Source organism: Poeciliopsis prolifica, unplaced genomic scaffold (genome assembly GCF_027474105.1).
Source record: "Poeciliopsis prolifica strain line A6 unplaced genomic scaffold, Auburn_PproV2 SCAFFOLD001, whole genome shotgun sequence".
Classification (NCBI taxonomy): Eukaryota; Metazoa; Chordata; class Actinopteri; order Cyprinodontiformes; family Poeciliidae; genus Poeciliopsis; species Poeciliopsis prolifica.
Window position 1 is genome coordinate 17,855,063 of NW_026562376.1, and position 22,606 is coordinate 17,877,668.

The window sequence follows — 22,606 nt, forward strand, 5'->3', positions numbered from 1 at the left end:
TCGTCATGTTTTTTTTTTTCCTTCTCTCTCCTCCCTTTCACAGGAGGTTCTAATTTTCAAACCATCATGCTTGCATCGGGTTGTTTACCTCCAGTTTCAGATTTTTCATTTTTCTCTCGCTCCGTTCCCTATTATTTGTTTTCGCTTTATCCACTCCGCCTGCGTCCGCCTGCGTCCGCCTGCTCCCTACACATCGGTCACGCAGGATAAGACACATCGGGAGCAGGCGGAACTGTAATTGTCACTAAATTGTAAAGTCTTTGTCGGCAAGTTTCAGCACGAAGGGCAGTCGGCTCAACCTGCATTGCCGATACGCAATTCACAGAAGTGCCAAGAAAGATTTTCCAAGAACTCACTGACCTGATCTGTGTTTTTATAAAACATGGCTCTGCTTTGGCACGGCCTCTTTGTTTTGTTATGAGGGCACAATTAATCTGTTCAGCTGCATCCCAGTGTGTTGAGCAACAACCGGCCCAACGTGAAGCGATCGAGGCTGTAGGAAATTTCCAGTGACAGAAAGCATGGCAAAGGGATGGAGCGTGGAAACACGGTGAAATTAGGAAATGCAAATTATGTGGACAATCATCCTTGGAGCACAGAACAGGTAAAACCAGTACATAAAGGTGTCATCTTTAAAAAAAACTTGACTGGTATAAATTCTCTTGGCAGAAAAAGATGATTTTTGATACTGCAAAGGACAGAAGAAAGAGGACAGCCACTGTATAAACTGCATCTCCTATTTCCTCTTGCACCTTTCCACCAATCTGTAACTGTGCTGCCACAGGCCACTGCTCCGACTCTATTTTCTGTGTTGCTTCTCACTGAAACTCAGCCGAGCTCTTCCGACTTTACTGTAAACACAGAGTGCAAAGTTTCTTTTTACGTCAGATTTAGCTCAAATTTTTTGAGTTGGTTGGTTATCAATTTCAAGGGAAATCAGCAAAAGTAAAAAGAAAATGTAACAAGACTGCAAACATTGAGAATTGCAACTTTAATTTAGAAGCATCTGCAAGTGTGCACAAGACTTTTGGCCGGAGTTGTGCACCTATCCAGTATTTTTCCAGTCGACAAGTTTCAGCAAAGCGTGAATCAGTTACTCCTGAATATACAATTATTCTTTTAACTCTGAGATTAAGATGTAAAACAACAGTTCTTTGAGACCGATGACTGCTATTTCCTCTTCCTTTGTCTCTTGTGCGGATTTATTTTTCTTTGATTGACTGACAGAAGATTGAAGGTCTAACCAGGTGGTTGCAATGTTTACGTTTACCATGGGTGTTAAAGCTGCACTATTTGCTAAAAAATGGACTGTGTTGCTTCCCTGCAAATTGATAAAGTAAATTTGAAAAACTATGGGGTAGACACATGTTTATTTCAACCCTGTGTGGGTAACAGGTATTTCACTATGAACCCTATCTTATTCACCTAATTTAAAACTTCACATTATCTGTGGAACAATTGTTTAGTATCTTATTGCTTCAGTTCACTTTTGAGTTTTGCTGTTTTAAGTGTTCTTGCGTCTCTTACATTCTCGTTTCTGGTGCATCACCGATTAATCACAGATCTGGTTAACTCCTGCCTGATGTTGGGTCCAGCTCAACCAGAATGCATGCCAGAAGGATTGAAAAACTAAATTAATTGGTGTAGGCTAACTGTACATATCTATTAATCAAACTGAGACAAAAGAAAACTGAAATTATGTCATACATATTTATATTAAAGTCAATCACAGACCTGTGAAGGCACCAACTGGAAAAGGTAAATTTGCCACTCAACTCACATTTAGACTTAACTTTATTATGCTTTAGTCATTTGGCATTACTCAAAATAAAGGCGTAGCTCAGACTCTCCTCGTTTTAACCAAAGCCATGAAATATTAGAAATGTAATTTCTTCAACATAGTGTGGGCCTTGTTTTTGAAGCTTATAGTTTCAAAATGTTGCTTAAAAAAATAAAGTGATCAGAGTTGTTTACAGCTTATTTTATAAGATGCATGTACATGCTGGTATCATGAAATGCAATGCCAGTAAAACTGTTAAGTGGATATACAAGTCAGCATCATGGAGCTGAGCATTTTGACAGTAAAGAACATTTTTTGTCTCTGTCAAATTACTGCCTAAATAATATTTTATTTGACGTTTATCCACACCTTTAGAGCATGTGGCAACACCTTTTGAGTATATGTAGCAATAAAATCCTCCTCATAACTACCATTTACCTGGGAACAAGAGAGAGCAGCAGCAAAACAGCAACAGTCAAGTGTTTTCTGTGGAGAATATTAGTAACTTTCTTAAATAAAATGCAAACCTCAGAACTCAGATGCAGTAACAGTGCACCACATCTTGAACTAAAGACAGATTTCTAATGCCAAATAGGAGCAGGATCTCAAAACTGCAACCCTCCCCCTGAAAAACCGCCAATTAAAACAAAAATACACTCAAACAACAAAACCAATATCGCCACCTTCTGGTAACAATGACATTTTCCCCCATTTTGAACCAGTTTACTAAAATATAACAAGCATTAGGCTGAAAATATTTTTCTTCCATAGTCTGAGTGAACACACAAAGACAAATGCAAAGAGTTGCATTTGTCTTTGTGTTAACAAGAGCCTGATAAAACTCACTGATGGTGTAATTTCTTAGTTTTTTAAAAAAAATAGCACCCAGTTTTCCACAAACTAAGCACATTACCTGAACTTCAGCAAAGCATACAAACAAAGTTAGCTGGAATGTTATGGTAAAATTTGTACGTTGTACTGCTTTTTGGGTGCGCTGAAATCTCTGGATAAAACTCTTTATCAGCACTGAGCAGGTTTGGACTGCGCACCCATAGAGATAGCGCCAGCTAACGGAATACAAGTGGCTCCTTTCAAAACAAAAGCTGTTTTTAAAACAGTAAATTCTCAACCCAACATGACAAGCAGTTCTACAAATAACAGTGCACATATAACTAAGGTATAAAGCTAGAATTAATATAATTCAGCATGTTAGCGGCTCTTCTGCGCACCTTTAAAAAGGTGTGAAGCTTATTTTTTTAATATTGATTACATGAGAAAAGAGTCTATTGATTTTTGAAGAGGGCCCCTCCTCGATCACCCCAGTAGTGAGATCCAGCAGTCGGGTTGGCGCTACGATATACATAGTAGTTATTGTTAACTTGAACTTTAACCCCCACTGGCAGAAAAATAAAACCCACACCTCCCTCAAATTATGGTCCAAGTCATTTTTTTGACAAAAGTGATTTTTTCTTTTTTTTGCTTAACTCATCTTTTTGGCACAAAAAAGGAAAAAGAAACAATACAAAAAGGTGAGTCATATTTTTAGCGGAAACGTCACTATTAATGTTGGTCCTTTTTTATGAAGGTGTTTTATTGAGAGCATTCTGACCTTTTCTGTTATCAGTCATTACTGCTGATAGAGCAATAAATTCCAGCATGTGAGGACTTCTATTCCCCCTTAACCTAAGGGGGAATAGAAGTATGTATTACTTTCCTTCTTTTTTTAATGTGTGTTGCTGCTGACTGTGCAGAAAAATGCCCTCTAGGGAAAACAGAGTTCAATTGAAGTGAGGTCATGCATTCCTCATACAACAGCAACAGAACAACAGATAACCTAGAATTGCATGATGCCTTTGCTGTTGTATCCATAGATCATGCCAACTAAAGCTGCAGGCGTCAAGCCTTTCTGCCAATCGACCAAGCAAAAAGTGCTTTACATCATAAAAAACAAACATAAAAAGTCATAAAAAACACTACATAAAGTTGAGAACTGAGAAACCAGAGACAAGCATTCCATTTAGACATAATCAAAATCCTCCATACACCCTTTGTTCTCCTTGCAGGAGCTCCTTATCAGCACTGAGTGCAGTTGGACTGCGCACCCATAGAGATAGTGTCACCTATCTCCATGGCTTAATTTCAACAAGCTTGAAAGAAAAAAAAACAACCTTGTTTTTTTACAAGCTTGTAAAAATTACTGGAAAGAAGAGCAAAATAAATCAGTCACTGATGTCCACTGAGAGACAGTGCCCTCTACTGGTCAGGATGAAAATGCAACAGGACATTCTGGTGAATTCAAAATAATAAAAAAAAATAATTGGAGAGAATCAAGAGTCAAGTCGTTCCTCTCCATTTAGTACTTTATTAGAAAGCATTTTTCCATTTGACTAAAACACACAGCAAAGAAAAACTGAAAAAGCTCAGTATTCTTCATGGAAGGGATACTCTGGATGATCGCTCCACCTGCAGAAGAATTAAGGGAACGTTATGGCTATGAAAACAATAACAATGACAACTGCTTTCTTGAACAAAGCATACATACATCAGCAGCTCAACGAAGCGGATGTTTTTGTTCAATGCTTCAATGAGCTTCATCTCTTCCTCCGTGAGGGAAAAATCAAATATCTGCAAATAGTAATAATGATAATAGATAAAACATATCAAATATGCCGAAGACCTTTCAAGAACTAAGTGACTTAAATTTGAGTTGCACATAAATTTCACATAACACTTCAGACTTGACTTAGACTCTTGATCTAAAAACTCGGGGCTTGTCTTGGACTCGAGCTTTGAGACTCTAGTTTCAGGAAGAGTTATGTTGTGTTATCAGGGCTAAAAGTGAGTTAATAAGGGTAGACAACCGAGGAAAGGACTCAGTTACAAGTCTGTTGGCTGCTATGATAACCAAAGATGTCTTGGCTTTAATATTTTTCAGTAAAAATGGTCAACATCAACAACACGGCACAGCATAAACCACGGACCAGAGTCCCAATGGAGATTTGTATATTCTCTTCTTAAAGAGAATGATTTATTAACGCATCACATCCTTACGCCATCATTACATGTGAACATCTCCACTATGACACACTCTTTATAATTCAAAGGCAAATATTATCTTCTTCACCTGGAAGTTATGTTTGATTCGCTCATGATTGAAGCTCTTTGGAATCACCACCACTCCTCTCTGGACGTTGAAGCGCAGCGCCACCTGAGCGCTGCTCTTGTTGTACTTTTTCCCAATAGACACCAGCAGCTCGTCCTCCAGCAGAGGAGGACACGTCAGATTTACCCTGGACGAGACATGGCAACAAAGAAAGCCAGCGGCTCAACTGTTTTTGTCAAAATGAGTTACGAATTTAAGCTTTAAAATGTCCGCACAATGTAACGTACCAAGAAGCATCTCTGGAGGAACCAAGAGGACAGTAGCCAACGACAACAATGTCATTTTGACGGCAATACTCCAGAAGCTTCGGCTGGGTGAAATATGGATGGCATTCAATCTAAGAGGCAAGAGAAAAGAAACACATCTGAATCCAAACCAAGCAAAGTAGCTCTTTTTTTTTTTTTTTGTCAAACTCAGCTTTTACAGCTGGATAATTATTTCTAGCTAATCTATTTTTATTCCACAAGCTATTATAGTTGTGCAATTTTATCACTTTTTCTGGAAAATGAGTTAACGGGTTGACGGAGGTCAGTAAACATGGCCTCTGAACTGTCTGACATCAGTGTGGAGGAGACTCACTGACCTGGTTGGAGACAGGTTTGTGTTTGAGGCCAGGTTTTTTCAGCAGCAGCTCCAGCTGCCTGCGGTTGAAGTTGGAAACTCCCAGAGACTTCACCAGCCCGGCGTCTTTGCAAGCCTCCAAAGCCTGCCGAGAAAATGAAACTGAATTTTCCACACACTAATACCAATCGCGGTCAAAGGCTTACTTGATCTCCCAAAACCTGGGAGTTACTGACTACACATGAGCCAGGCAAACCTTTTAAGGGCTTATTTCTAAAATCCTTCAGATGTGGAGAAAAGTGCAGTGCACACTGTCTATCAGATGGTTAAAGAAAGGCTCCTCAATAACAAGAAGTGACGAAAGGAAAGCTGCGACAGACTGGCGACCTGTCCAGGGTGAACCCCGCCTCTTGCCCGAAACGTTCGCAAGGAGATGGGCACCAGCATCCCGTCTAAACCGGCTAGGGACAAGGTTGTACAGAAAATGGATGGACTAAAGGAATGGCAATTATGGTCTATTGAAGGTAATTTAACAGAAAAAAACATAATTGGTAAGCTAAATGCACCACATCTACATGACAAAATAGCCTGACAAATTAACAAGATAAAGTCTATTTGTGAGGGGTATTATACTCATGCACTAAGGTGAAACTTTCACTTGTAATCGACTTTCCAAGTTAGGGGATCTCTGTGCTGTAATTTTGTTTCTCCTTGTGGCATCAATGTAGCAAATAAGCCTTAAGGTTAAGAATTTGATCATGCAATATGCTGTTTTTATCTAAACTGTTGTGTAAATACCAACAGTACTGTGAAACTAATGTTTTCAGTTCAAACCAGCCCATGCCAAGTCCTGATAATAAATCAATATTTATGACTAATTTCAGCTATCGGTACAAATGATTTGGATTAGTCTCTGAACTGTGGCCATGTTCGATAAATCTTTCTGAACATGCCTGATTGTTGGTTCCGAGTTCTCGTTGTGTCAAATGTGTCTCACTGACCTGAATACATTTGTAAGACCTGATTACATCCGTGTTTACAGTTATTAAGACACTGATTTGTTTCTTGATTGCAGTGCCATGAAATAAGACAGTAAAGCAAAGATAACTCACCTCCCATGTTGCACAGAGATCAGTGTGGTGGTAGATATATTTCCCCTTCTCATCTCTAGGATAAAATTCCTTGCCGGGCTGAAATGCAAAGCACGGTTTATCTTTTTTTTTTTTTTGCATAAAATAGTCGATACTAAACCTTATCCACTCAATGCTGGCACAATCTGACCACCGTACCAAAGCTTGGACAATAGTTCATCTCAACAAGGATGTAGCCTTGCACACACACTATCATCCTGCTAAGATAAGAGTGTTAAGCGTAATCTATTGGCACCTTGAAGGCCATGGGAAGCTCCACAATGTAGAGATCCACATAGTCCATTTTGAGTGTTTGCAGTGTTCTTTCCAAAGCAGGTCTCACCAGCTCTGGAGGATGGAAGGTGTTCCAGAGCTGGAGATGGCAACACAAGGCTTGTTAGATAAACTTAAAGTCATGAAATCAACTTTTCATGACTTTAACTGAATACACCGTGACAAATATTCTCATGTCGTCGTCAGAAATCATTAACAAAAGCTACGCAGAGTTGATAACAGCAGACAGATAAAGGTGATACCTTGCCGCAGTAAAATATGTCCTCCCTTCTGACAGTGCCATCAGCGATCTTCTCGCTGATGGCTTGGCCCACCTCGTGCTCATTGAAATACACCAACGCCCCATCAAAGTGCCTGTAGCCAACATCTATGGCCAGCTTCACACACTCAACTGTCGTGCCTTTCGGTGTCTATGAAATGCAAACGTGTCTCAAGTTAACAATTGCAGGTTATCCAAACACGTGTACTTTTTCTAATAAACACCGTTTCAAAGAAGCAGAAGGGTTTTCTTTTCCTGCTCACCTTTCGAGGGTCTCCATAGGTTCCCAATCCCAGAAGAGGGATTTGGTTGCCATCGCTAAGAGGAATGCTGTGGCTCTCTGCAGAAAGACTCATCAGTGAAGAAATGTGCACCCGACTGAGCTTTCATTGACGGAGCTTTCCTGCATAAAAGATAACAGAGCGTGGCCGTGAACGTTGAACCTGGTTGATAAATTATCAACGAAGGACGAAGTGAGTCACCTCTGGTGGAGGTCACTCACTTTTATCTTGGATGAAAGTGAGTGACCTGACAATGACTGTCCATTTACGTTTTGTCAGTGCGGCGAGCCGCCGACATGTTTCAGGTTAGAACCAGGTCAAACAAATCAATCTCATTTTGACAACGTCTGACAAATGTTCTGAATGGGTGCAGAACATCTAAAAACTATTTTCTTGAGTTGGAATTGAATTTTACACAAAGGTTGTGATCAAATTGTTTCCGACCTCGCCATGTATTTTCTTAAACTGTTGTTTTAAATGGTGGATGCAAAAATGAAGGAAGGGTGAAGAAATAAATGTTCAACTGCACAAGGGTGGGATACATTACTTCTGTTATAATAATACCAACTAATAATAAAAATTAAAAAAATCAGTTTTTTTTTAAATTTACATTCTGCAACTAAAATAATTTTTTATTACCTGTTATTCCTGATGAGCTCAAAGACCTTTGGCTTTAAGTAAACACATTTATTTTAGCTTGAAGTCTTCACTGGTCTCTCCTATTGCAGTATCAGTCAGGCAGGTAACCATGCTCAATTTCTATTTCTGACCACACAGTTTTTGAAGAATATGAAATAAGAATGATCTTTTTAGGCAGTCTATGTCTGTAACTATATATAAAAAAATAAAAATAAAAAGAACTAGTTTGTGTATCTTGACAGAACTATGAAAACAGTTTCAGGAAACTTGAGATATTAGATATTGTTTCTTTGTGTGTTTTTATGTTTTGAGAGAAACGAGGCCGTTTTTGCCTCCTATATTTTAATATCCTGATGGGCTCGTTGTACTCGGACACTGATGCACAGTGAGAAATGAATGGTTTTGCTTAAATAGGACAGGTGTGTCAGAGCAAAGGTCCAAGAAGCTGCAGCCTCGTCTGCACTTCGTCATCTGTTACCTGGCAGAAAATGCCAGGGGGAAGCCACTAACCTTGTAATATTCGGCTTGCTTAAAGCGGAACTCACAAAAACACACAAGGGGGATCTTGTTTCAGAAAAACAGCCAATAGGTGTTGCAAAATCAATTAGTTAAAAAACATAAATATTCAACCACTCAATATGAAATTAATATATTTTTACCCACGATTTATTCAGAAAACTTGAATTTTTAATACTTAATAATAGTCATCAACCAGCCTTAAATAGTTGAATGTTCCCATAGTCCTGTTCCTCTTTTGTAAGATTTTTGTCCATAAAAGAGTCCCATAAACTCAAAATCAAAACAACGTCCAGGAAAAGTCTCTGTATTAATCTTCAGCCTCCGTCCCGAAGGCAAAATCCCAAAAAAACAAAAAAAAAAAAAAAAAAAAACAAAACAAGAAAAGATAGAAAAAACAAAAGGGAAAATAAAGTCCTGATCTCACCGGGAGCGACCTTTCCCCCCCGATGGCTTCCTCCACGCACTAGCGTCGTCCTTTTGCACGGATCGGGCTCGATCCGCGGCGTTGGGGCGAACCTTAATAGTTGTTTATCCTTTCTGTTACTTTTTCTTTGGTTTAAACAGTCAATAAGGCTAAAACTCCCGCTGCACAGATCGGAACATGAGCGTCTTTTTTGCTGATTTCGCCGCACACGCCCCCTCTTTATCACTAATTTCCACACACCCCAAACACGATTTACCCAAATTCAGTTTTTAACAGTGGAACTTAGAAATATTATTATTATTTTTTAATAATGAAATCCCCGCAACTGTTCCATAAGACAGTTTGGAATTTTAACATTTAATATAGTTACTGAGAAAAAAACAAAACATAGTGGTTATGTTACAACCTTCATGCTGGAGACAAAAAATAATAATAATAATCAAAACCTTTTCAATCAATTTTGTTCAAGAAAATGAAACTGTCATGAATTTTACACACATGCAGAATGTCCTTCGTTTTTCTGATTGATTTTGTTATCATACATTGTGGCTCGCACCTTAACATTTGTGTCAGACGGAAATGTGTGCAGCTTGTTTATGTGCTGAACGACACCAACCTTCCAGCAGCAACCCTGCAGGCGCAGTCCAGTAATGGTAAAGCCTAACCGCGAGGGGGCGCCTCTGCCCTTCAGCCGTCTTTCTTTCAAGGCTGAAGGAATTAAATTGTAAAAAACCTTTTCGTCACATAATAAGTTGCTATTATGTGGGGTGATCCACATAATAGCAAGCTGCTCCTTGGGAATGCCAACATTTCTCACTGTTAACATATAAATGGGGCTTATTTATCTTTATTAAAAGCTCAACAGCTAACTCCTGGAGTTTATTTTGAAATGTATTTAGCCTGACATGAGCAGAGTTTTTGATGCTTATCTTAGCCAGAAGAGTCCAGCTGGTTAAGAGTTAACAAGTCAGAGTAGGGAGTCACTTGGGGAGGGGCTTTGCACTTTAATGACAGATTAGGAGGGGACTAAAAAGGGGTCATGTTTTGTTTTATGCAGTGGAAGTTATTAATATCTGGTTTTGTGCTTCTCATAATTTTAATCTTGTGTCGATTAGAGAAAATTCACTACAAATACAAACCTGCACCTGATTCCTGTTCATGAAAATATTTGAAGTTATGAATCTAATGTTATTGCAGCTGTGTAAAAATAACAGTTCAGTTGAATTATTACAAGCCCCAACACAAATATGACTTTGTGTGAGAACCTTAGAGCAGAAATGCAGAAACGGGACAAAGCTGTGCTAATTGATTCAAAATTTTCCTGCACTCACTTATAGGTTATTTATTGATTAATATATTGCATGTGATTGCTTGTTATTGACTAGATTGTTTATATCTAATCATTTTGAACTTATCACTCTTAGTTATATATTTGACAAACTTTGTATTTATTACCTAAGATGGAGTAGTAGAGCAATTTCCCTTTGGGGATCAATAAAGTATATTCTATTCTATTCTAAAATGCTTTGGATTTTCCTGAGAATGTTTGGAATTACTTGTAAATGTTGCAGATATTATCCCTGATCGTGCTTTTGGTTTTCACATTTCTGTTATATTTTACACGGTTACTTTAAATATCAAAGCAGCCACTATGAAACTCAGTTTTGATTTTTCTTTTTTTTTAATCCTGAGGTTTATCCATTCCACTTGATATCTGCAGTGGCATTACCTAAAAAACCTATTCTTGCACAAAATAATAAAATACACACATAAAATTAGTTGAAGTTGTGTTGCAACAGGACACGGACATGTGATGTTTTACTAGTGATTCAAACTGTTTAGTCTAGATCAAGCTGTGTTTTGGTTCCCACAATGAAGTCAGGGATTTTCTTTAAACATCGCTGGTCTCTGAAGTTCATTCAGAAGTTGTGTAAAGCTGACATGGACAAGCTGTCGCAACTGCAAAATGAAACTCAGTCAAGAAATATGACAACTTTCATGTGTTTTTGAGTGAAAAAAGTTTGTTTTGGGGGTTTTTTTTCACCAATTTTCATTGTTGTGAAGTCATACAATGTTGATGTATATCTTACTGTGTGTCTCAGGCGCCTCACGATGGCGCTATGTTGTTTTTCAGGAAAGGTTATAATTTCCACAAAGCACCTGCCTCAAGCTGCTGTTAAGACCTTGACCGTATTATACAAAATAATCTATTTCATTCATGTATTCTAAAGCCAAGACCCAAGTGAAACAGTGTCGTTTTGATGTATGTTCTGGACAGCAAAACATCAATAGATTTGATTAAAAACAAAATAATAAAGATCATAAAAAAACATGTAGCTTGCTGACATTATTTGATAAAATATTAATCTTTCTACGGTCAGTTAGAACGTTCCGAAGTTGCAAAAACTGGAAAAAATGATTCCCTGTTAAACATAATTCCAGGTATTATTGAACTTTTATGACCTTGCAATGTGCAACCAGGGTAAGATGATACATACACAAACAATAAATATTACTTTTGTTCAAAAGTTTGTTTTCATCAGGTCTGAGGACTCCAATGATCTGAACGTTTCCCTTATCTTTAGCAGAACACTCTGAGAAGCTACATGTTAGCTTCTCGGCACTTAGTGGGGTTAAAAACTGGAAAGTTTCCTGCCCACAGGTCGAAAATGTTGTTTTATTTATTTATTTTTTTGAAAATCATGCCGCTCCCTCAAGATTTACTAGGATCTCCACAAATCATCACCAAACGGTGCCTGTTTCACTGGCAGAAGTTGCTCCGGAGGACGGTTTGATCCCACTTTATTTATTCGTGGCGGTGTTGCTCATGGGCAGAATTGTTAGAAAGCTCACTCCTCTCCATGAGAGACAACTGCTCATAAATTGTACTGGAATGCGTCACTGTTGGAGCAACGCAAGACTCGTGATTTGTCTCTCGCCGTTTCTCAAAATGAAGGAAATATTCTCCAGAGAAAAAAGCGTTTCACCAGTCCGTCTGCTGTCCCTCTGCAGAAATTCAGTTTGTCCTTGAGGTTTCTCTCCAGCTGGACCAGCTTCTTTGTTCTCCTTCTTGTCCTAGAGTCTTACCTCTGCCATCTTTGCTTGAACATTCATTTTAGCGAATGGTCTGCACATTTCTGTAGAATTAATCAGTCTGCTAATTAATTAAAAAATCTCAAATGTGGCATGTGTCTGGATTTAGACCCACGGTGTGAAACCTTTGTAAAATTGGGTTTTGTTGCATTACGCCTGAAAATCTTCTCTACCACATCTAATGACCAAAGATCAGATTAGATGGGGAATGTCTGGAAACAGCTTATTTTTTATTTATTTTTATTCTTGCCACAAATTCTCAGATCAGGACTTTACTGGACTTTACCAAAACATCAACATGCTTTGACTGAAAACATTATTGTTTACATGTAGCTGTAAGTTTATGTTTGTTGTAGGAATTGGGGGAGGAGACGACTTCTTTGAGCTTTGCATGATGTCATAAAGTTATTCCCTTGTTGAGAAACATACGTGGGATGTTGCCGGGATTCTTTCATGTGAATTTAATCTTCCCTGGCAACCATTGAGCCGTGTGAAACGCCTGGGGATGAGGACCAAGTGCAGCCATCCAGGCCAAGCTCCTCCTTGGAATTGCATCTCCTCCATGACTCCTCCCTTCAGCTCCTTCAGACTAGCCAGCAGCAATTAGCAAACACCTGGTGGAACTGCACATCTGCTGAGTTCATTATACAAGGTACTTCTCAGTGCAACACTGGTAAAATGCTCTTAAAGGGTTAATATCGGAGTGATATTGTGATGCCTTTTTGAAGGAAAGAGCGGATCTTTCTGAAAGAGACAAAGGCCAAATTTCAAGACATTAAATCATGAAGTCTAATTTCTTTTAAGTCGCATTTGACATATACAGGATTTTTACAACAACCGAAGGTCACATAGTTACTTAATTGTGCTACAACATGGCACAAAGAGGTTGGAAAAAACATGATACTGCCAATTGTTGATTTTATCTTGGCACATCCTGCATTTTGTGAGTAAGCAGGCGGAAATACTTTTGCTGTGGGCAACTACAGCAGTAAAGTGTTCCTCTATTCTTCACAGCTAATTTAATGATCCTCTGTTCATATGGTGGTAGCCTTCAACAACGACTGAGGGTCTGCTTTTTGAGTTTGACTTCCTTTATAAAACAAATAAATAAAAAATAAAAAAAACCCAGAAGAAATATTTTGATTGCCAGAAGTAGTGGAAGACTGGAATTTAGTACTTCCTGACTTCTCTCTGTCTGGTACAGCTCTTAAACTTTATACTGTGGTTAAATACTTACAACATTATATATTTGATGACCAGTCTGATGACATGGACATTTAAAGACAATGCTGTGCAACAAGTTAATATGCCAAGATTTAAAGTTGGTGTGTGCTCTGTTCCAGTACAGATTATGCTCTTTAAAGCTTCTGGTTCTCCTATGTATGCTGCCCAATTGTGAAAGACCTCCAGACAAGCCAGTGTGTGGAAACTCACCATAACCTTTAATGGTAGGATGAGGTTGCTGCTGCAGATGCCAGGATGGAAGTGCAAGCCAAATGTTCATTAGTGCTGATGTCCCCACTTGTTTTGCTGTGTTGCAGAATCTCATTATTGTGTGCGCAGGTTTAAGGACAGTTGGTACAGGCTACCTTAGTACAGCTGCCAGTACGTAAAATACAAGATAAAATTGTATACTTTGTGGTATTTTTGAAAAAGAAATAACAACTTTTTGTCTTTAAAGGGGTAGTAATGTCTGCTTTTTAGGCATGTCGTTCCATTTTATAGCACAATCAAGTAACTATGTTACCTTCAGTTGTGATAAAAATGCTGTGTATATCATATATGACTTAAAAGGAATTTTCCTTTGTAATTTAGTCCATTGAAATTGGGCCTCTGTGTCTTTAAAAACTCCTGCTCTTTCTGAAACTCCGCCTTCAGAAAGTCTTCACAACATGGCTCCTCTATTGGCCAATTAACGACGTTTTTACCAGCTTTTCACTGAGAAGTGGCTCCTATAATGAGCTCAGCAGTGTTTGCTAATTGCTGCTAGTCTGAAGGAGCAGAGCGGATGAGTCGCTGGGGAGGCATTCCCTGTGAGGCAGTAGCTTGGGAAATGCAACTCGGAGGAGGAGCTTCGTCTTGAAGGCGGGGCTTGGTCTACCCAGGTGTTTTGCATAGCTGAATGGTTGCCATGGGAGATTAAAGGATGCTTTTGACGATGGAATAACATTATAACATAATATGAAGCTAAAAAATGTTAAATTTTACGTAATACTGCCTCTGTTTGTATCAAATTTCATATCACTTCATCACAGATTTCGTATTATTGCTGTTCTCAAAATTAACCATACAATGTACTCTGAAAATGGATATAAGCAAAACTGTTAAAATATATTTTTTTGTAACTGAATTAACTTGTTCAAACCACCAAATAGTTAACAAATGAAAAATATATAGATCTTAGGATGAAAAAACAAATATCTTTGAATATTACTTGAACATTTTTTGAATTTGGGAGCTTGGCCGCCTCTACCAGCCTCCAGAACTACTCCACTTTGCACTTAGCAGAAACCTGTCCGCTTTTTCACAGTTATTATTTTCTAAACCCTCATGTATGGATCTTGGTCCAGATGTTGGCACTGATGACCTGTTCCCAAACGTAAAATTCAACGTGATTTCAACAAGTCTTTAACTGTCTTAAGCTTATTCTTAGATTTTCTGAGGGGAACAGAAATCAGTTTCTGAAACAAAAACAATATTATGATTCCATTCTCTAAATTGGACATGCATTAAGCACTAATGTCTATTAGTCGTGTCGGTTTATCTCAACCACATCAACAGCATACCTTAATATATTACACCTGAAAGCTGTCATCACTCCATAATATCTACTGCTACATAAGATCATCTGCTTAGACTGGGCTTATATGAACAGGGAGAAAAATTAGTTAAGAAAATTTGGATATCAGAAATGAGGAGTGTTGTTTCATGGCGCTCCTCTTTGTTTTATACTGTGACACTGCATTTAAGCACAGTACAATTCACCAGCAGAGGAACAACTCTGCACACACATAGGAATTTCCTCTTTTTTCTAGTAACATATATTATAATTGACTTTTGCTTTATTGCCAGAGACAGTTTCCTGGAAGTCTTCAGAAACACGTCAACCTTGTGGAGAAGTGGGTTCAGTTGTCAAGATGAGATAAACCTCTTCCTACGTCATTGCCATCAACGAAGAGCCAAATGATGGGAGTAGTTACACAGAAAGACAGTAAATTTAGTCTAATGAGTGTTCCATAGCAATCTTTATTCCTCAAGCCGGTTATGACCATGCTAAATTCTGACATGCAGTTATTTTTTATGGGACTCGAAGTGTATAACTTTACCATTTCCCCCCCAAAAATATTAAAAAATCATCTTGGAGAGGGCTGATGTCTGGAGGGCTTCTTTGCTTCTTACGTAAAAGGGAGATCCGAGTTGTGTGTCTGACTTTATTAAATCAAGATTGTTTCTGGTATCAAAATATACAGATCACATCAAGAAAATAAATACAGCTATTTGTGTCTCGCTCATCCAGTTGGATGGTGTGTGAAGTGGCTGTATGCGAGAATTTGTCATACAGGCACTGGGTACCTTTTTGTGCAGCACCTGGGAGGCTTTCTTCCTCAGTAGCCTCAGGCAGACAGACACCAGACACCCCACAGAAAAACCATATGTCGGACACAGAAACAGGTCTCAAGCAAACTGTCTGGGCCAAAGAGGCAAAGCAAAAGATGCACAGTATCAAGAGAGACTCCACAAACCCCAAACCCAAAATAACACTCATCTGCAACGTATTATAATCTAGAAGCAAAAGAAGTTGCAACAATTCAATCTCTTCAGACTGAATTGTTATTCCTTGGACATGCATTAATCACTAAAGTCTATTAGTGATTAATTGCTAACAATAGCGTCAATCTCTGACGCTATTGTTAGCAATAGCGTCAGAGGTTGACGGGGAGGATGTGTCCTCTGCCTGCATCCCCCAGAATCCTGTGCAGTTCTGCATTGGAGTTCAGTGAAATTACTGAATACTCTATCAGGCGTGTTATCTTCTGATATTGATCATGTCTCTATCACGATCTATATTATGATTTTTTTTGTCCTGCCCTGTGTGAATAACTATATTTTGACTCTGCTAATGTGGATAAAGTTTGCACTAACCCTTTTTCTGCTAAAGCTCCAGCTCTCTCTCTCTAATGAACAGCTTTGCTCTGCGTTTCTCCCCTGCTGGGCCGACCCTCCAACCACCCTGACAAGCGACGCTTTGAGCAGCACCTCAAACTCACACTGGGCTTTAATGTTTACAAAAAACACACGAATCTGGCTCCCTGCAGAGGGTGCTATGCTAGAAGCCCCCAGACATCCCCCAATACAAACAAGCAAACTGAGATCAAGAACATTTCAGCATCTCTGGGCGTTTTAACACAGCGCTAAATTTTTCTTTCAAGCTTAATTCTTAACTCCACTGTTGGAGTTCTTTCATTTCTGTCTTTGTGCTCCTCCAGGTCCATTAACCAGTTTCAGGGCCCGACCAGAACCCCTCATTGTAAATTATCTTTAAAAATAATGAGATTCGGTTATATATAAAAGCAGGCTTTAATTCTGAAAAATGATCAAATGCTACAAGCCACACACGTCATACAAACATTCCCCGTCCAGCGCTGGGCCACACTGAGCTCAGCTTATGGATGGAAACAAGTGAGGCAAAGACTAGTTTAGCTTTTTATTCTTCCCTGCAATCTGTACCCCCGTGAAGGGCAGTCTAATCAGTTTCAGTCTGTTTACCGACAGTCACACTTAGAGATGGTTACGTAAGCTGCAGCGTGTCCATGAAAGCGGTTAAAAAGGCTAAAAGAGATAGAGGGAAAAATGGATCATACAACAACACTTAGGCAAAATGTCTTTCAAACTTTTCTGTCCAGCACTTTATTATCGGTCTCATTGCGCTGCAGCAGTGTCGAGGCGTAAACGGGGTCTTCTGTCTGCCCAGCCGTGATAGTGGTGACACATACGTGGCAAACCGAGCTTTACTGAGCTTCAAAGGACCTGACCTGAGCTGCCCGCCCCCCCCCCTCCCACAACAAGATTAACACAGCTGGAGGACAACCTTTCGGGAACTCCAATTTCCTCCACGCATTAGCTGGGAGGTCAGGTCCCCCCTGCTGTTTCTCGTTAAGACCTCGCGGTGGTGGTGGAGAGGAGGAGTGAGGCTGGGAGCATGGGAGGCTGCGCTCACATGTTCCTCATTCAGACTTTTATCTCTAATCTGCTATATGCAAAGATAAGCGTAGGTTTCGGTCGGAAGTAATGCGGTGTGATGACTCCAAAGAGGGCTTAGTGACAAAATGACAAAAGCTGAACTTAAGAGAGCATTTTCGCTAACTGACTGGAGCTTTGTCATGCGTTAAAACTAGCTAAAACAAATATGTGAAACTTATATTTTTGTTTTCCCACACAAGCAGTTTACATCAGCTGTCAGCTAATCACGATGCTCCATATTCCTCCAGGCGGCTAGTCCGCAAAATGGCAATTGCAAAAGTTTATCAGAGAGTTAACAGCAGTTTAATCACTTTTTTTGTTGTTGTTTTAATGGCATCTGTTGTTGAGTATTCAGTATCCAATCAATGCATACGTAATCACAATATGACCCTTCGACCTTTTTAAATTCTGCACTCAAAGATTTCTCAAAGGATAAAACACTAAAACTCATACAAACTAAAGTAAAACTCACAAATAATAACTGATAAAAACTAGCAAAGACACCCTAAAACCTAAATAACTGAGTTAGACAAGTGAAAAGTCACAACAAAATAAAGATAAACTATAATAAAACCCCCCAAAGTATTATAAAAGCCTGTGTCACATAACTAACATCGATACATTTACAGTCATTCTAAGAGTTTCTATTCAGGTAGTTTCTTTCTTTTCAGGCACTTTAAAGTCTGTTCCTTGAGTTATTTTATTTATGTATGTTTTTTTTTAATTTAATCTTTATTAAACCATCTAAATTGATTGAGAGCAAATTCTCATTTTCAACTACGACCTGTTCAGAAAACATTAAAGCATCGTACAAATATTAATGAGTGAGTGAAAGTACAGAGGGGTTTCTCCCAGTGATGTAGTCTTACAGATGAATTTGTACCAATATATTCATCTGTCAGTGATTTTTGTCAGTCATTGCAATGAAAAGCAATGACCGATTTCCTGATTTTTCTTTCAGTTTGCCGAGGTGTTCACTGAATCCGTCTAAAATACGAGCTTCTAGTTTCTACGGTGTGTACAGGTTTTTATTTTGACAAAAGATTAAAGCGTGGCCATCAAAGTGGATTTTAAAAAGACCCACTGATTGACAGATGTGTTAATTCATGTAATGAATTAGCTGTTTATCCTTTGCAGCACCTCTGCGGTTCTAACAGCACGACTCTCTCAAACAAGTCGAGAAATGTAATGGATTTCAAGAAGAGGACTTGTGCTTTTGTCAAGAAATGTGATTTTTTTTAAAAGTTTTGCTTAGTTACTTTGGTGCATTTTATGCATTTCAATTGATTATATTCACAGTTCACTCTCTTTCTTTTGTAGTTCTTTTAAGGTTAGTGTTTGTCTTTAGATCTTGTAGCTCATGTGTTTCCCATGTCACAGATCACCTCCCATAGGCTCTAAAGGCAGCGTCTAGATTTGTTACGTCTTTGTCAGATCCTTCCATTACCCACTCAATAAAAGTCACTGCTCCCACCAAATTTAGCAAGTGTTTACATCCCTGCTGGTATCTGTACAATTCTTTTTATTGTCACTAATTGTAGATAGTTTGTGTTTTAATGCTCAGTGAGATGGGCACATTTTATACTATTTTAATTTAACCAACTCAGCTGCAAATTTCTCTGAGCTTTTGTTTTTTTTTTTTGCTACACTTTATTTTTTAAATCTTGCCTGTATTTTATTAATTGTCCTGCTTTTATTTACATATTTTGTCTGTATAAGTTTATTTTCTGTTATCGCCTGCCACTGTTGCACTGAAATTTTGCCACAGTGGGACGATAAAGGGGATTTTTTGCAGCAAGTAATCAAATTAAGTTTATCCAATTCAATATATTAAGTTTGTCAAGTTGTCATGTCGACAATAAATTCAAATAAATTTACTGTAAATAAATTAAGTTTGTCAAATTTGATCACATTTAAAAAAATTAACTCAACTGTTTTTTTTTTGTTTTTTTTTAAGCTGGGTCTCCGTTCTCTAACCAGAATAGAGAAGAGCAGTTTAGATCGTGCTTTAGAATGGCGCAGTCAAAGTCCAGATCTGAATCCCCCCCAAAAAAATCTATGGTAAGATTTGAAAAGAAGAATAAGCCTCTAGAGATATCCTTCAAAAGGCAAAAAGGCATGTGTCAAATGTTTCACATGTTTATTTGTGAAAACCTTGAAAACCATTTACGATTTTTCTTCTACTTCACACTTGTTTGATGCATTGTTCTGGTTATTCAGATAAAATCCCAGTAAAGTAAATAAATACACAAGTGGCTATATTGTTAAAATAAAAAAATAACCCTCCCCCAAACATTCAAAGAGATATAAATAGTGCTAAAAAGACTTTCAACTGACTTTAATTATCAACTAAACCCAGATAGTGGCATCAAGCACAGCAGAGCCTTTTTCCTCTTTCACACTGCAGTAATCTATTTCTCGCTGTCATGTCGCTGCGGTTTTTCCTATTTCCCTGATGATGCCGAGTCCACACTGATGTTTCTTGACCGACTAGACTGCTGGTGGAGGAGGAGACATCTGGCTCTGATTAGAGGATCGTTTAACCTCCTCCTGTCAGCATGCCCAGAATCAGTAGACTGATTGAATTTGCAGAGGGCCTTAGCTGGTACAAAATATTTTGAATGCAGTCTAGCAATTATTTCTGCGCCTCTTGCCAAGTCTGGCAGGCGAGTGTGTACCTGAGTATTCATCCGTGCGTGTGTGTGTGTGTGTGTGTGTGCGTGCGTGCGTGTGTGTGTGAGCAGCTTGTTTATACCCAGACCCTTCTGAGAGTCCATAATCACTTTGGCTGACAGACACCTTTTCCCTCCAGCTGGTGGCACCATTACAAAAAGCCTTAACTTATTAACTTTAATGGAGAAAAATAGGCTTAGTTGTGGGCCTGAAGGGAACCATGAAACTACCGCAGAGATGCGGAGGGACGCCTGGGCTCAAGGAAAGGCGTTCGGCCACTTCGCAATAATCTCTGATACGAGGACGTGACTCGCAGAAGTATTCACACCTTTCGTGACAATTGGCAGGTTATGATTGGGCTTTTGACAGAAGAAGACTTTGAAGTGGAAAGAAACCGATGCGTATAGTTTTTGCAAACAAAAGCCTGAAGGTGTGAAACGTGTTTGTGCTCAAGACCGTTGAGTCGAAACGTTGCAGAGCTACATTTATCTGTCGCTGCAGCTGCAAGTGTTTTGGGGGTTTTGTCTCTACCAGTTCACAGTTTTGAGAGGGAAAGATGGTCAAACGAGCAGGAATCTCATCCTCAACTCCAAAATCTTTCTATCCTTGCAGCCAGACAGAGATTTATAGGGGAGCGGCAAAAGCAAATGAGGCGGATTAGCAGTGTTTGGCAACAACTGATGGTGTCATCTGGAACATTAATGTGGTATTTCATGTCTGCAGCCCAGATATCATGAGACTGCCCAACAGCCTTCTGTCAGAGGCCTCTTCAGATTCGCTTCAACACTGACTGTTACTGGAGATCCGTTACTCCCGCAGCATCGCCGTCCACACTGACTCTTCGAAGTCACCATACGTGAATGATACGAGTCATGACAACATTTAATTTCCCCTTTGGGACAAATAAAAATATTTTCTACTGGACTGAAATACCAATCAAACAGATGAAAGTTTGTGGCCGGCACCGCAGCGACGGGACCGACATCCGATACTGTTGACGTTTTACGTCCCTGTCGTCCGCAGAACTGATGCCTAAAACTTCCACCGGCTTTAAAAGGCACAACGTCTGGACACAACCGCAACACATTTTTACAAAGCTCTCCAAACCGCCTCCAGATGTTTACTAATCTCTAGGATCGTTAGTCACGGACACGGAAGGTCTCTTGCCCTGCCACTGACGAGGACACAATTTCCACGTGTGCAGGCCAGGACACGGTGGGGAGAGACAAAAGAGACAGTCTGAAGGCATTTAGAGAAAAGATGATTTAAAGTAACAATGGTCTATTTTTGTCAAAGTGCTTTTCAGGACACTTGGAAATCTCATTTTCATTTGTCACCAACTACAAGTTGTTAAATGATGATGGCTTTTCTGCGTTGGATGAGTACTTCTAAAAAAATGCTACAATAATTAACATTGAGATGATTTGGGATCATGTTGAAGAACTCGTTTGATCTGAGTGGCAAATTAATATCTAAGCACACAACTGGCGACAGGAAGCTCTATCTCTTTAACTTTAAAGGGCCACGGAAATAGTGGCCAGAATTTGGCTCTTTGACACAAGATGAAAAACCTGCGACAACGGGAGTCGGATAAACGTGACATTCAGCGCATAAATGAAATGCTGGAGGGAATGACGTGGAGCCGAGCAGGGAACAGAGATCGGCCCTGTAATTGATGAGCAACAAGTGGGTGTCAGTGGACCCAGCCCGCCCCTCACGGTGCCGCGAGACGCTGCAGTCTGGCTGCAGGCTGCAGACTTCCCAGCAGCTCCATCACATCCACTGTTCCTCCACACACTCAGCTGGACCTTCCTTCTCAGAAGAAGCGCTGCGTTTATCCACAAGGAACAAACTCTCGCAGGATCGGGAACCTTTCTCTCTCTCTCCTTTTTTTTTATTTAAAAAAAAATATATATATATATATATTTTGTAACATTCCTCTCTAACCCTCCTGCGGCCGATATCCGGGTCCCCCGATGGCTCTGCGCGCGGCGCTGCTCTGCTCTCTGCTCGGGTTTCTCCTCGGACAAGGTAAAGTCACCTGCGCGCGAGGACTTTCAAGTTACCCTCTGCACGAGGTCACCGGCGCTGATGCGTAACGATAGGCGCGTTGGAGCGCTGCATGTGCAGAGTTCAGAGACGCTTAAGAGACAGGAGCAGATGAAACAAGAGTGGGGGCTTGAGGAAGTGGTGATTGTGTCTGTGGACTGGTTGGGGCTTGTTGTTGAAAGCTGGGCGCTTCAAAGGGCTGCAGGAAAAGCCCCTTGTTGGAGTGACTGGATGCAACCGCGGTGCAGAAAGCTCTGGCTTAAATCGCAGCCTGCCTGATTCATTAAAAGGTGTGAAGTGCAGCTTCTTCTGCCGTGCAAGTCAAAAGGCAATGCGCGCTTTGATGTTACATATAGAATATCTAATGTATATTAGATATTCTGAACTAACCCTTTAAGAGACTTCATTATACAGATTCATCTATCAGAAATGTGTTGGCCCACTGCTGATTTCCGGTTCTTGTAAATCTGTTTTGGCTTGAGACTCAACAGAGGGTGAAA

At 39.5% G+C, this 22,606-nt stretch overlaps 2 protein-coding genes across 3 annotated transcripts in view; one reads left to right on the forward strand and one right to left on the reverse strand.

Annotated features, from left to right (window-relative positions):
- Window positions 1-4,122: 4,122 nt before the first annotated feature.
- On the reverse strand, window positions 4,123-9,252 carry LOC129367239 (aldo-keto reductase family 1 member D1-like). The gene is made up of 10 exons (XM_055041554.1): window positions 9,051-9,252; window positions 7,451-7,590; window positions 7,171-7,338; window positions 6,891-7,007; window positions 6,617-6,694; window positions 5,527-5,649; window positions 5,171-5,280; window positions 4,905-5,070; window positions 4,323-4,405; window positions 4,123-4,243 (listed from the first exon to the last, which is right to left on the reverse strand). Exons 2-10 carry the CDS (start codon window positions 7,541-7,543, stop codon window positions 4,201-4,203), a joined length of 981 nt encoding a protein of 326 aa, XP_054897529.1. The 5' UTR covers window positions 7,544-7,590; window positions 9,051-9,252; the 3' UTR covers window positions 4,123-4,200.
- Window positions 9,253-21,826: 12,574 nt separating this feature from the next.
- fbln1 (fibulin 1) overlaps window positions 21,827-22,606 on the forward strand; it is a 37,158-nt gene continuing 36,378 nt past the window's right edge. For both annotated transcript variants that reach the window (XM_055037241.1, XM_055037250.1), the window contains exon 1: window positions 21,827-22,088. In XM_055037241.1, coding sequence (XP_054893216.1) covers window positions 22,034-22,088 — 55 coding nt within the window. In that variant the 5' untranslated portion in view covers window positions 21,827-22,033. The remainder of the gene's footprint in view (window positions 22,089-22,606) is intronic.

Excerpts from the sequence above, each read along its gene's own strand:
- LOC129367239 (XM_055041554.1), bottom strand. The coding sequence starts at position 7,543 with ATGAGTCTTTCTGCAGAGAGCCACAGCATTCCTCTTAGCGATGGCAAC. Across the intron at positions 7,008-7,170 it reads ACATATTTTACTGCGGCAAG|CTCTGGAACACCTTCCATCC; the intron begins GTATCACCTTTA and ends TGCCATCTCCAG. Across the intron at positions 5,650-6,616 it reads ATCTCTGTGCAACATGGGAG|GCTTTGGAGGCTTGCAAAGA; the intron begins GTGAGTTATCTT and ends TTTTCTCGGCAG.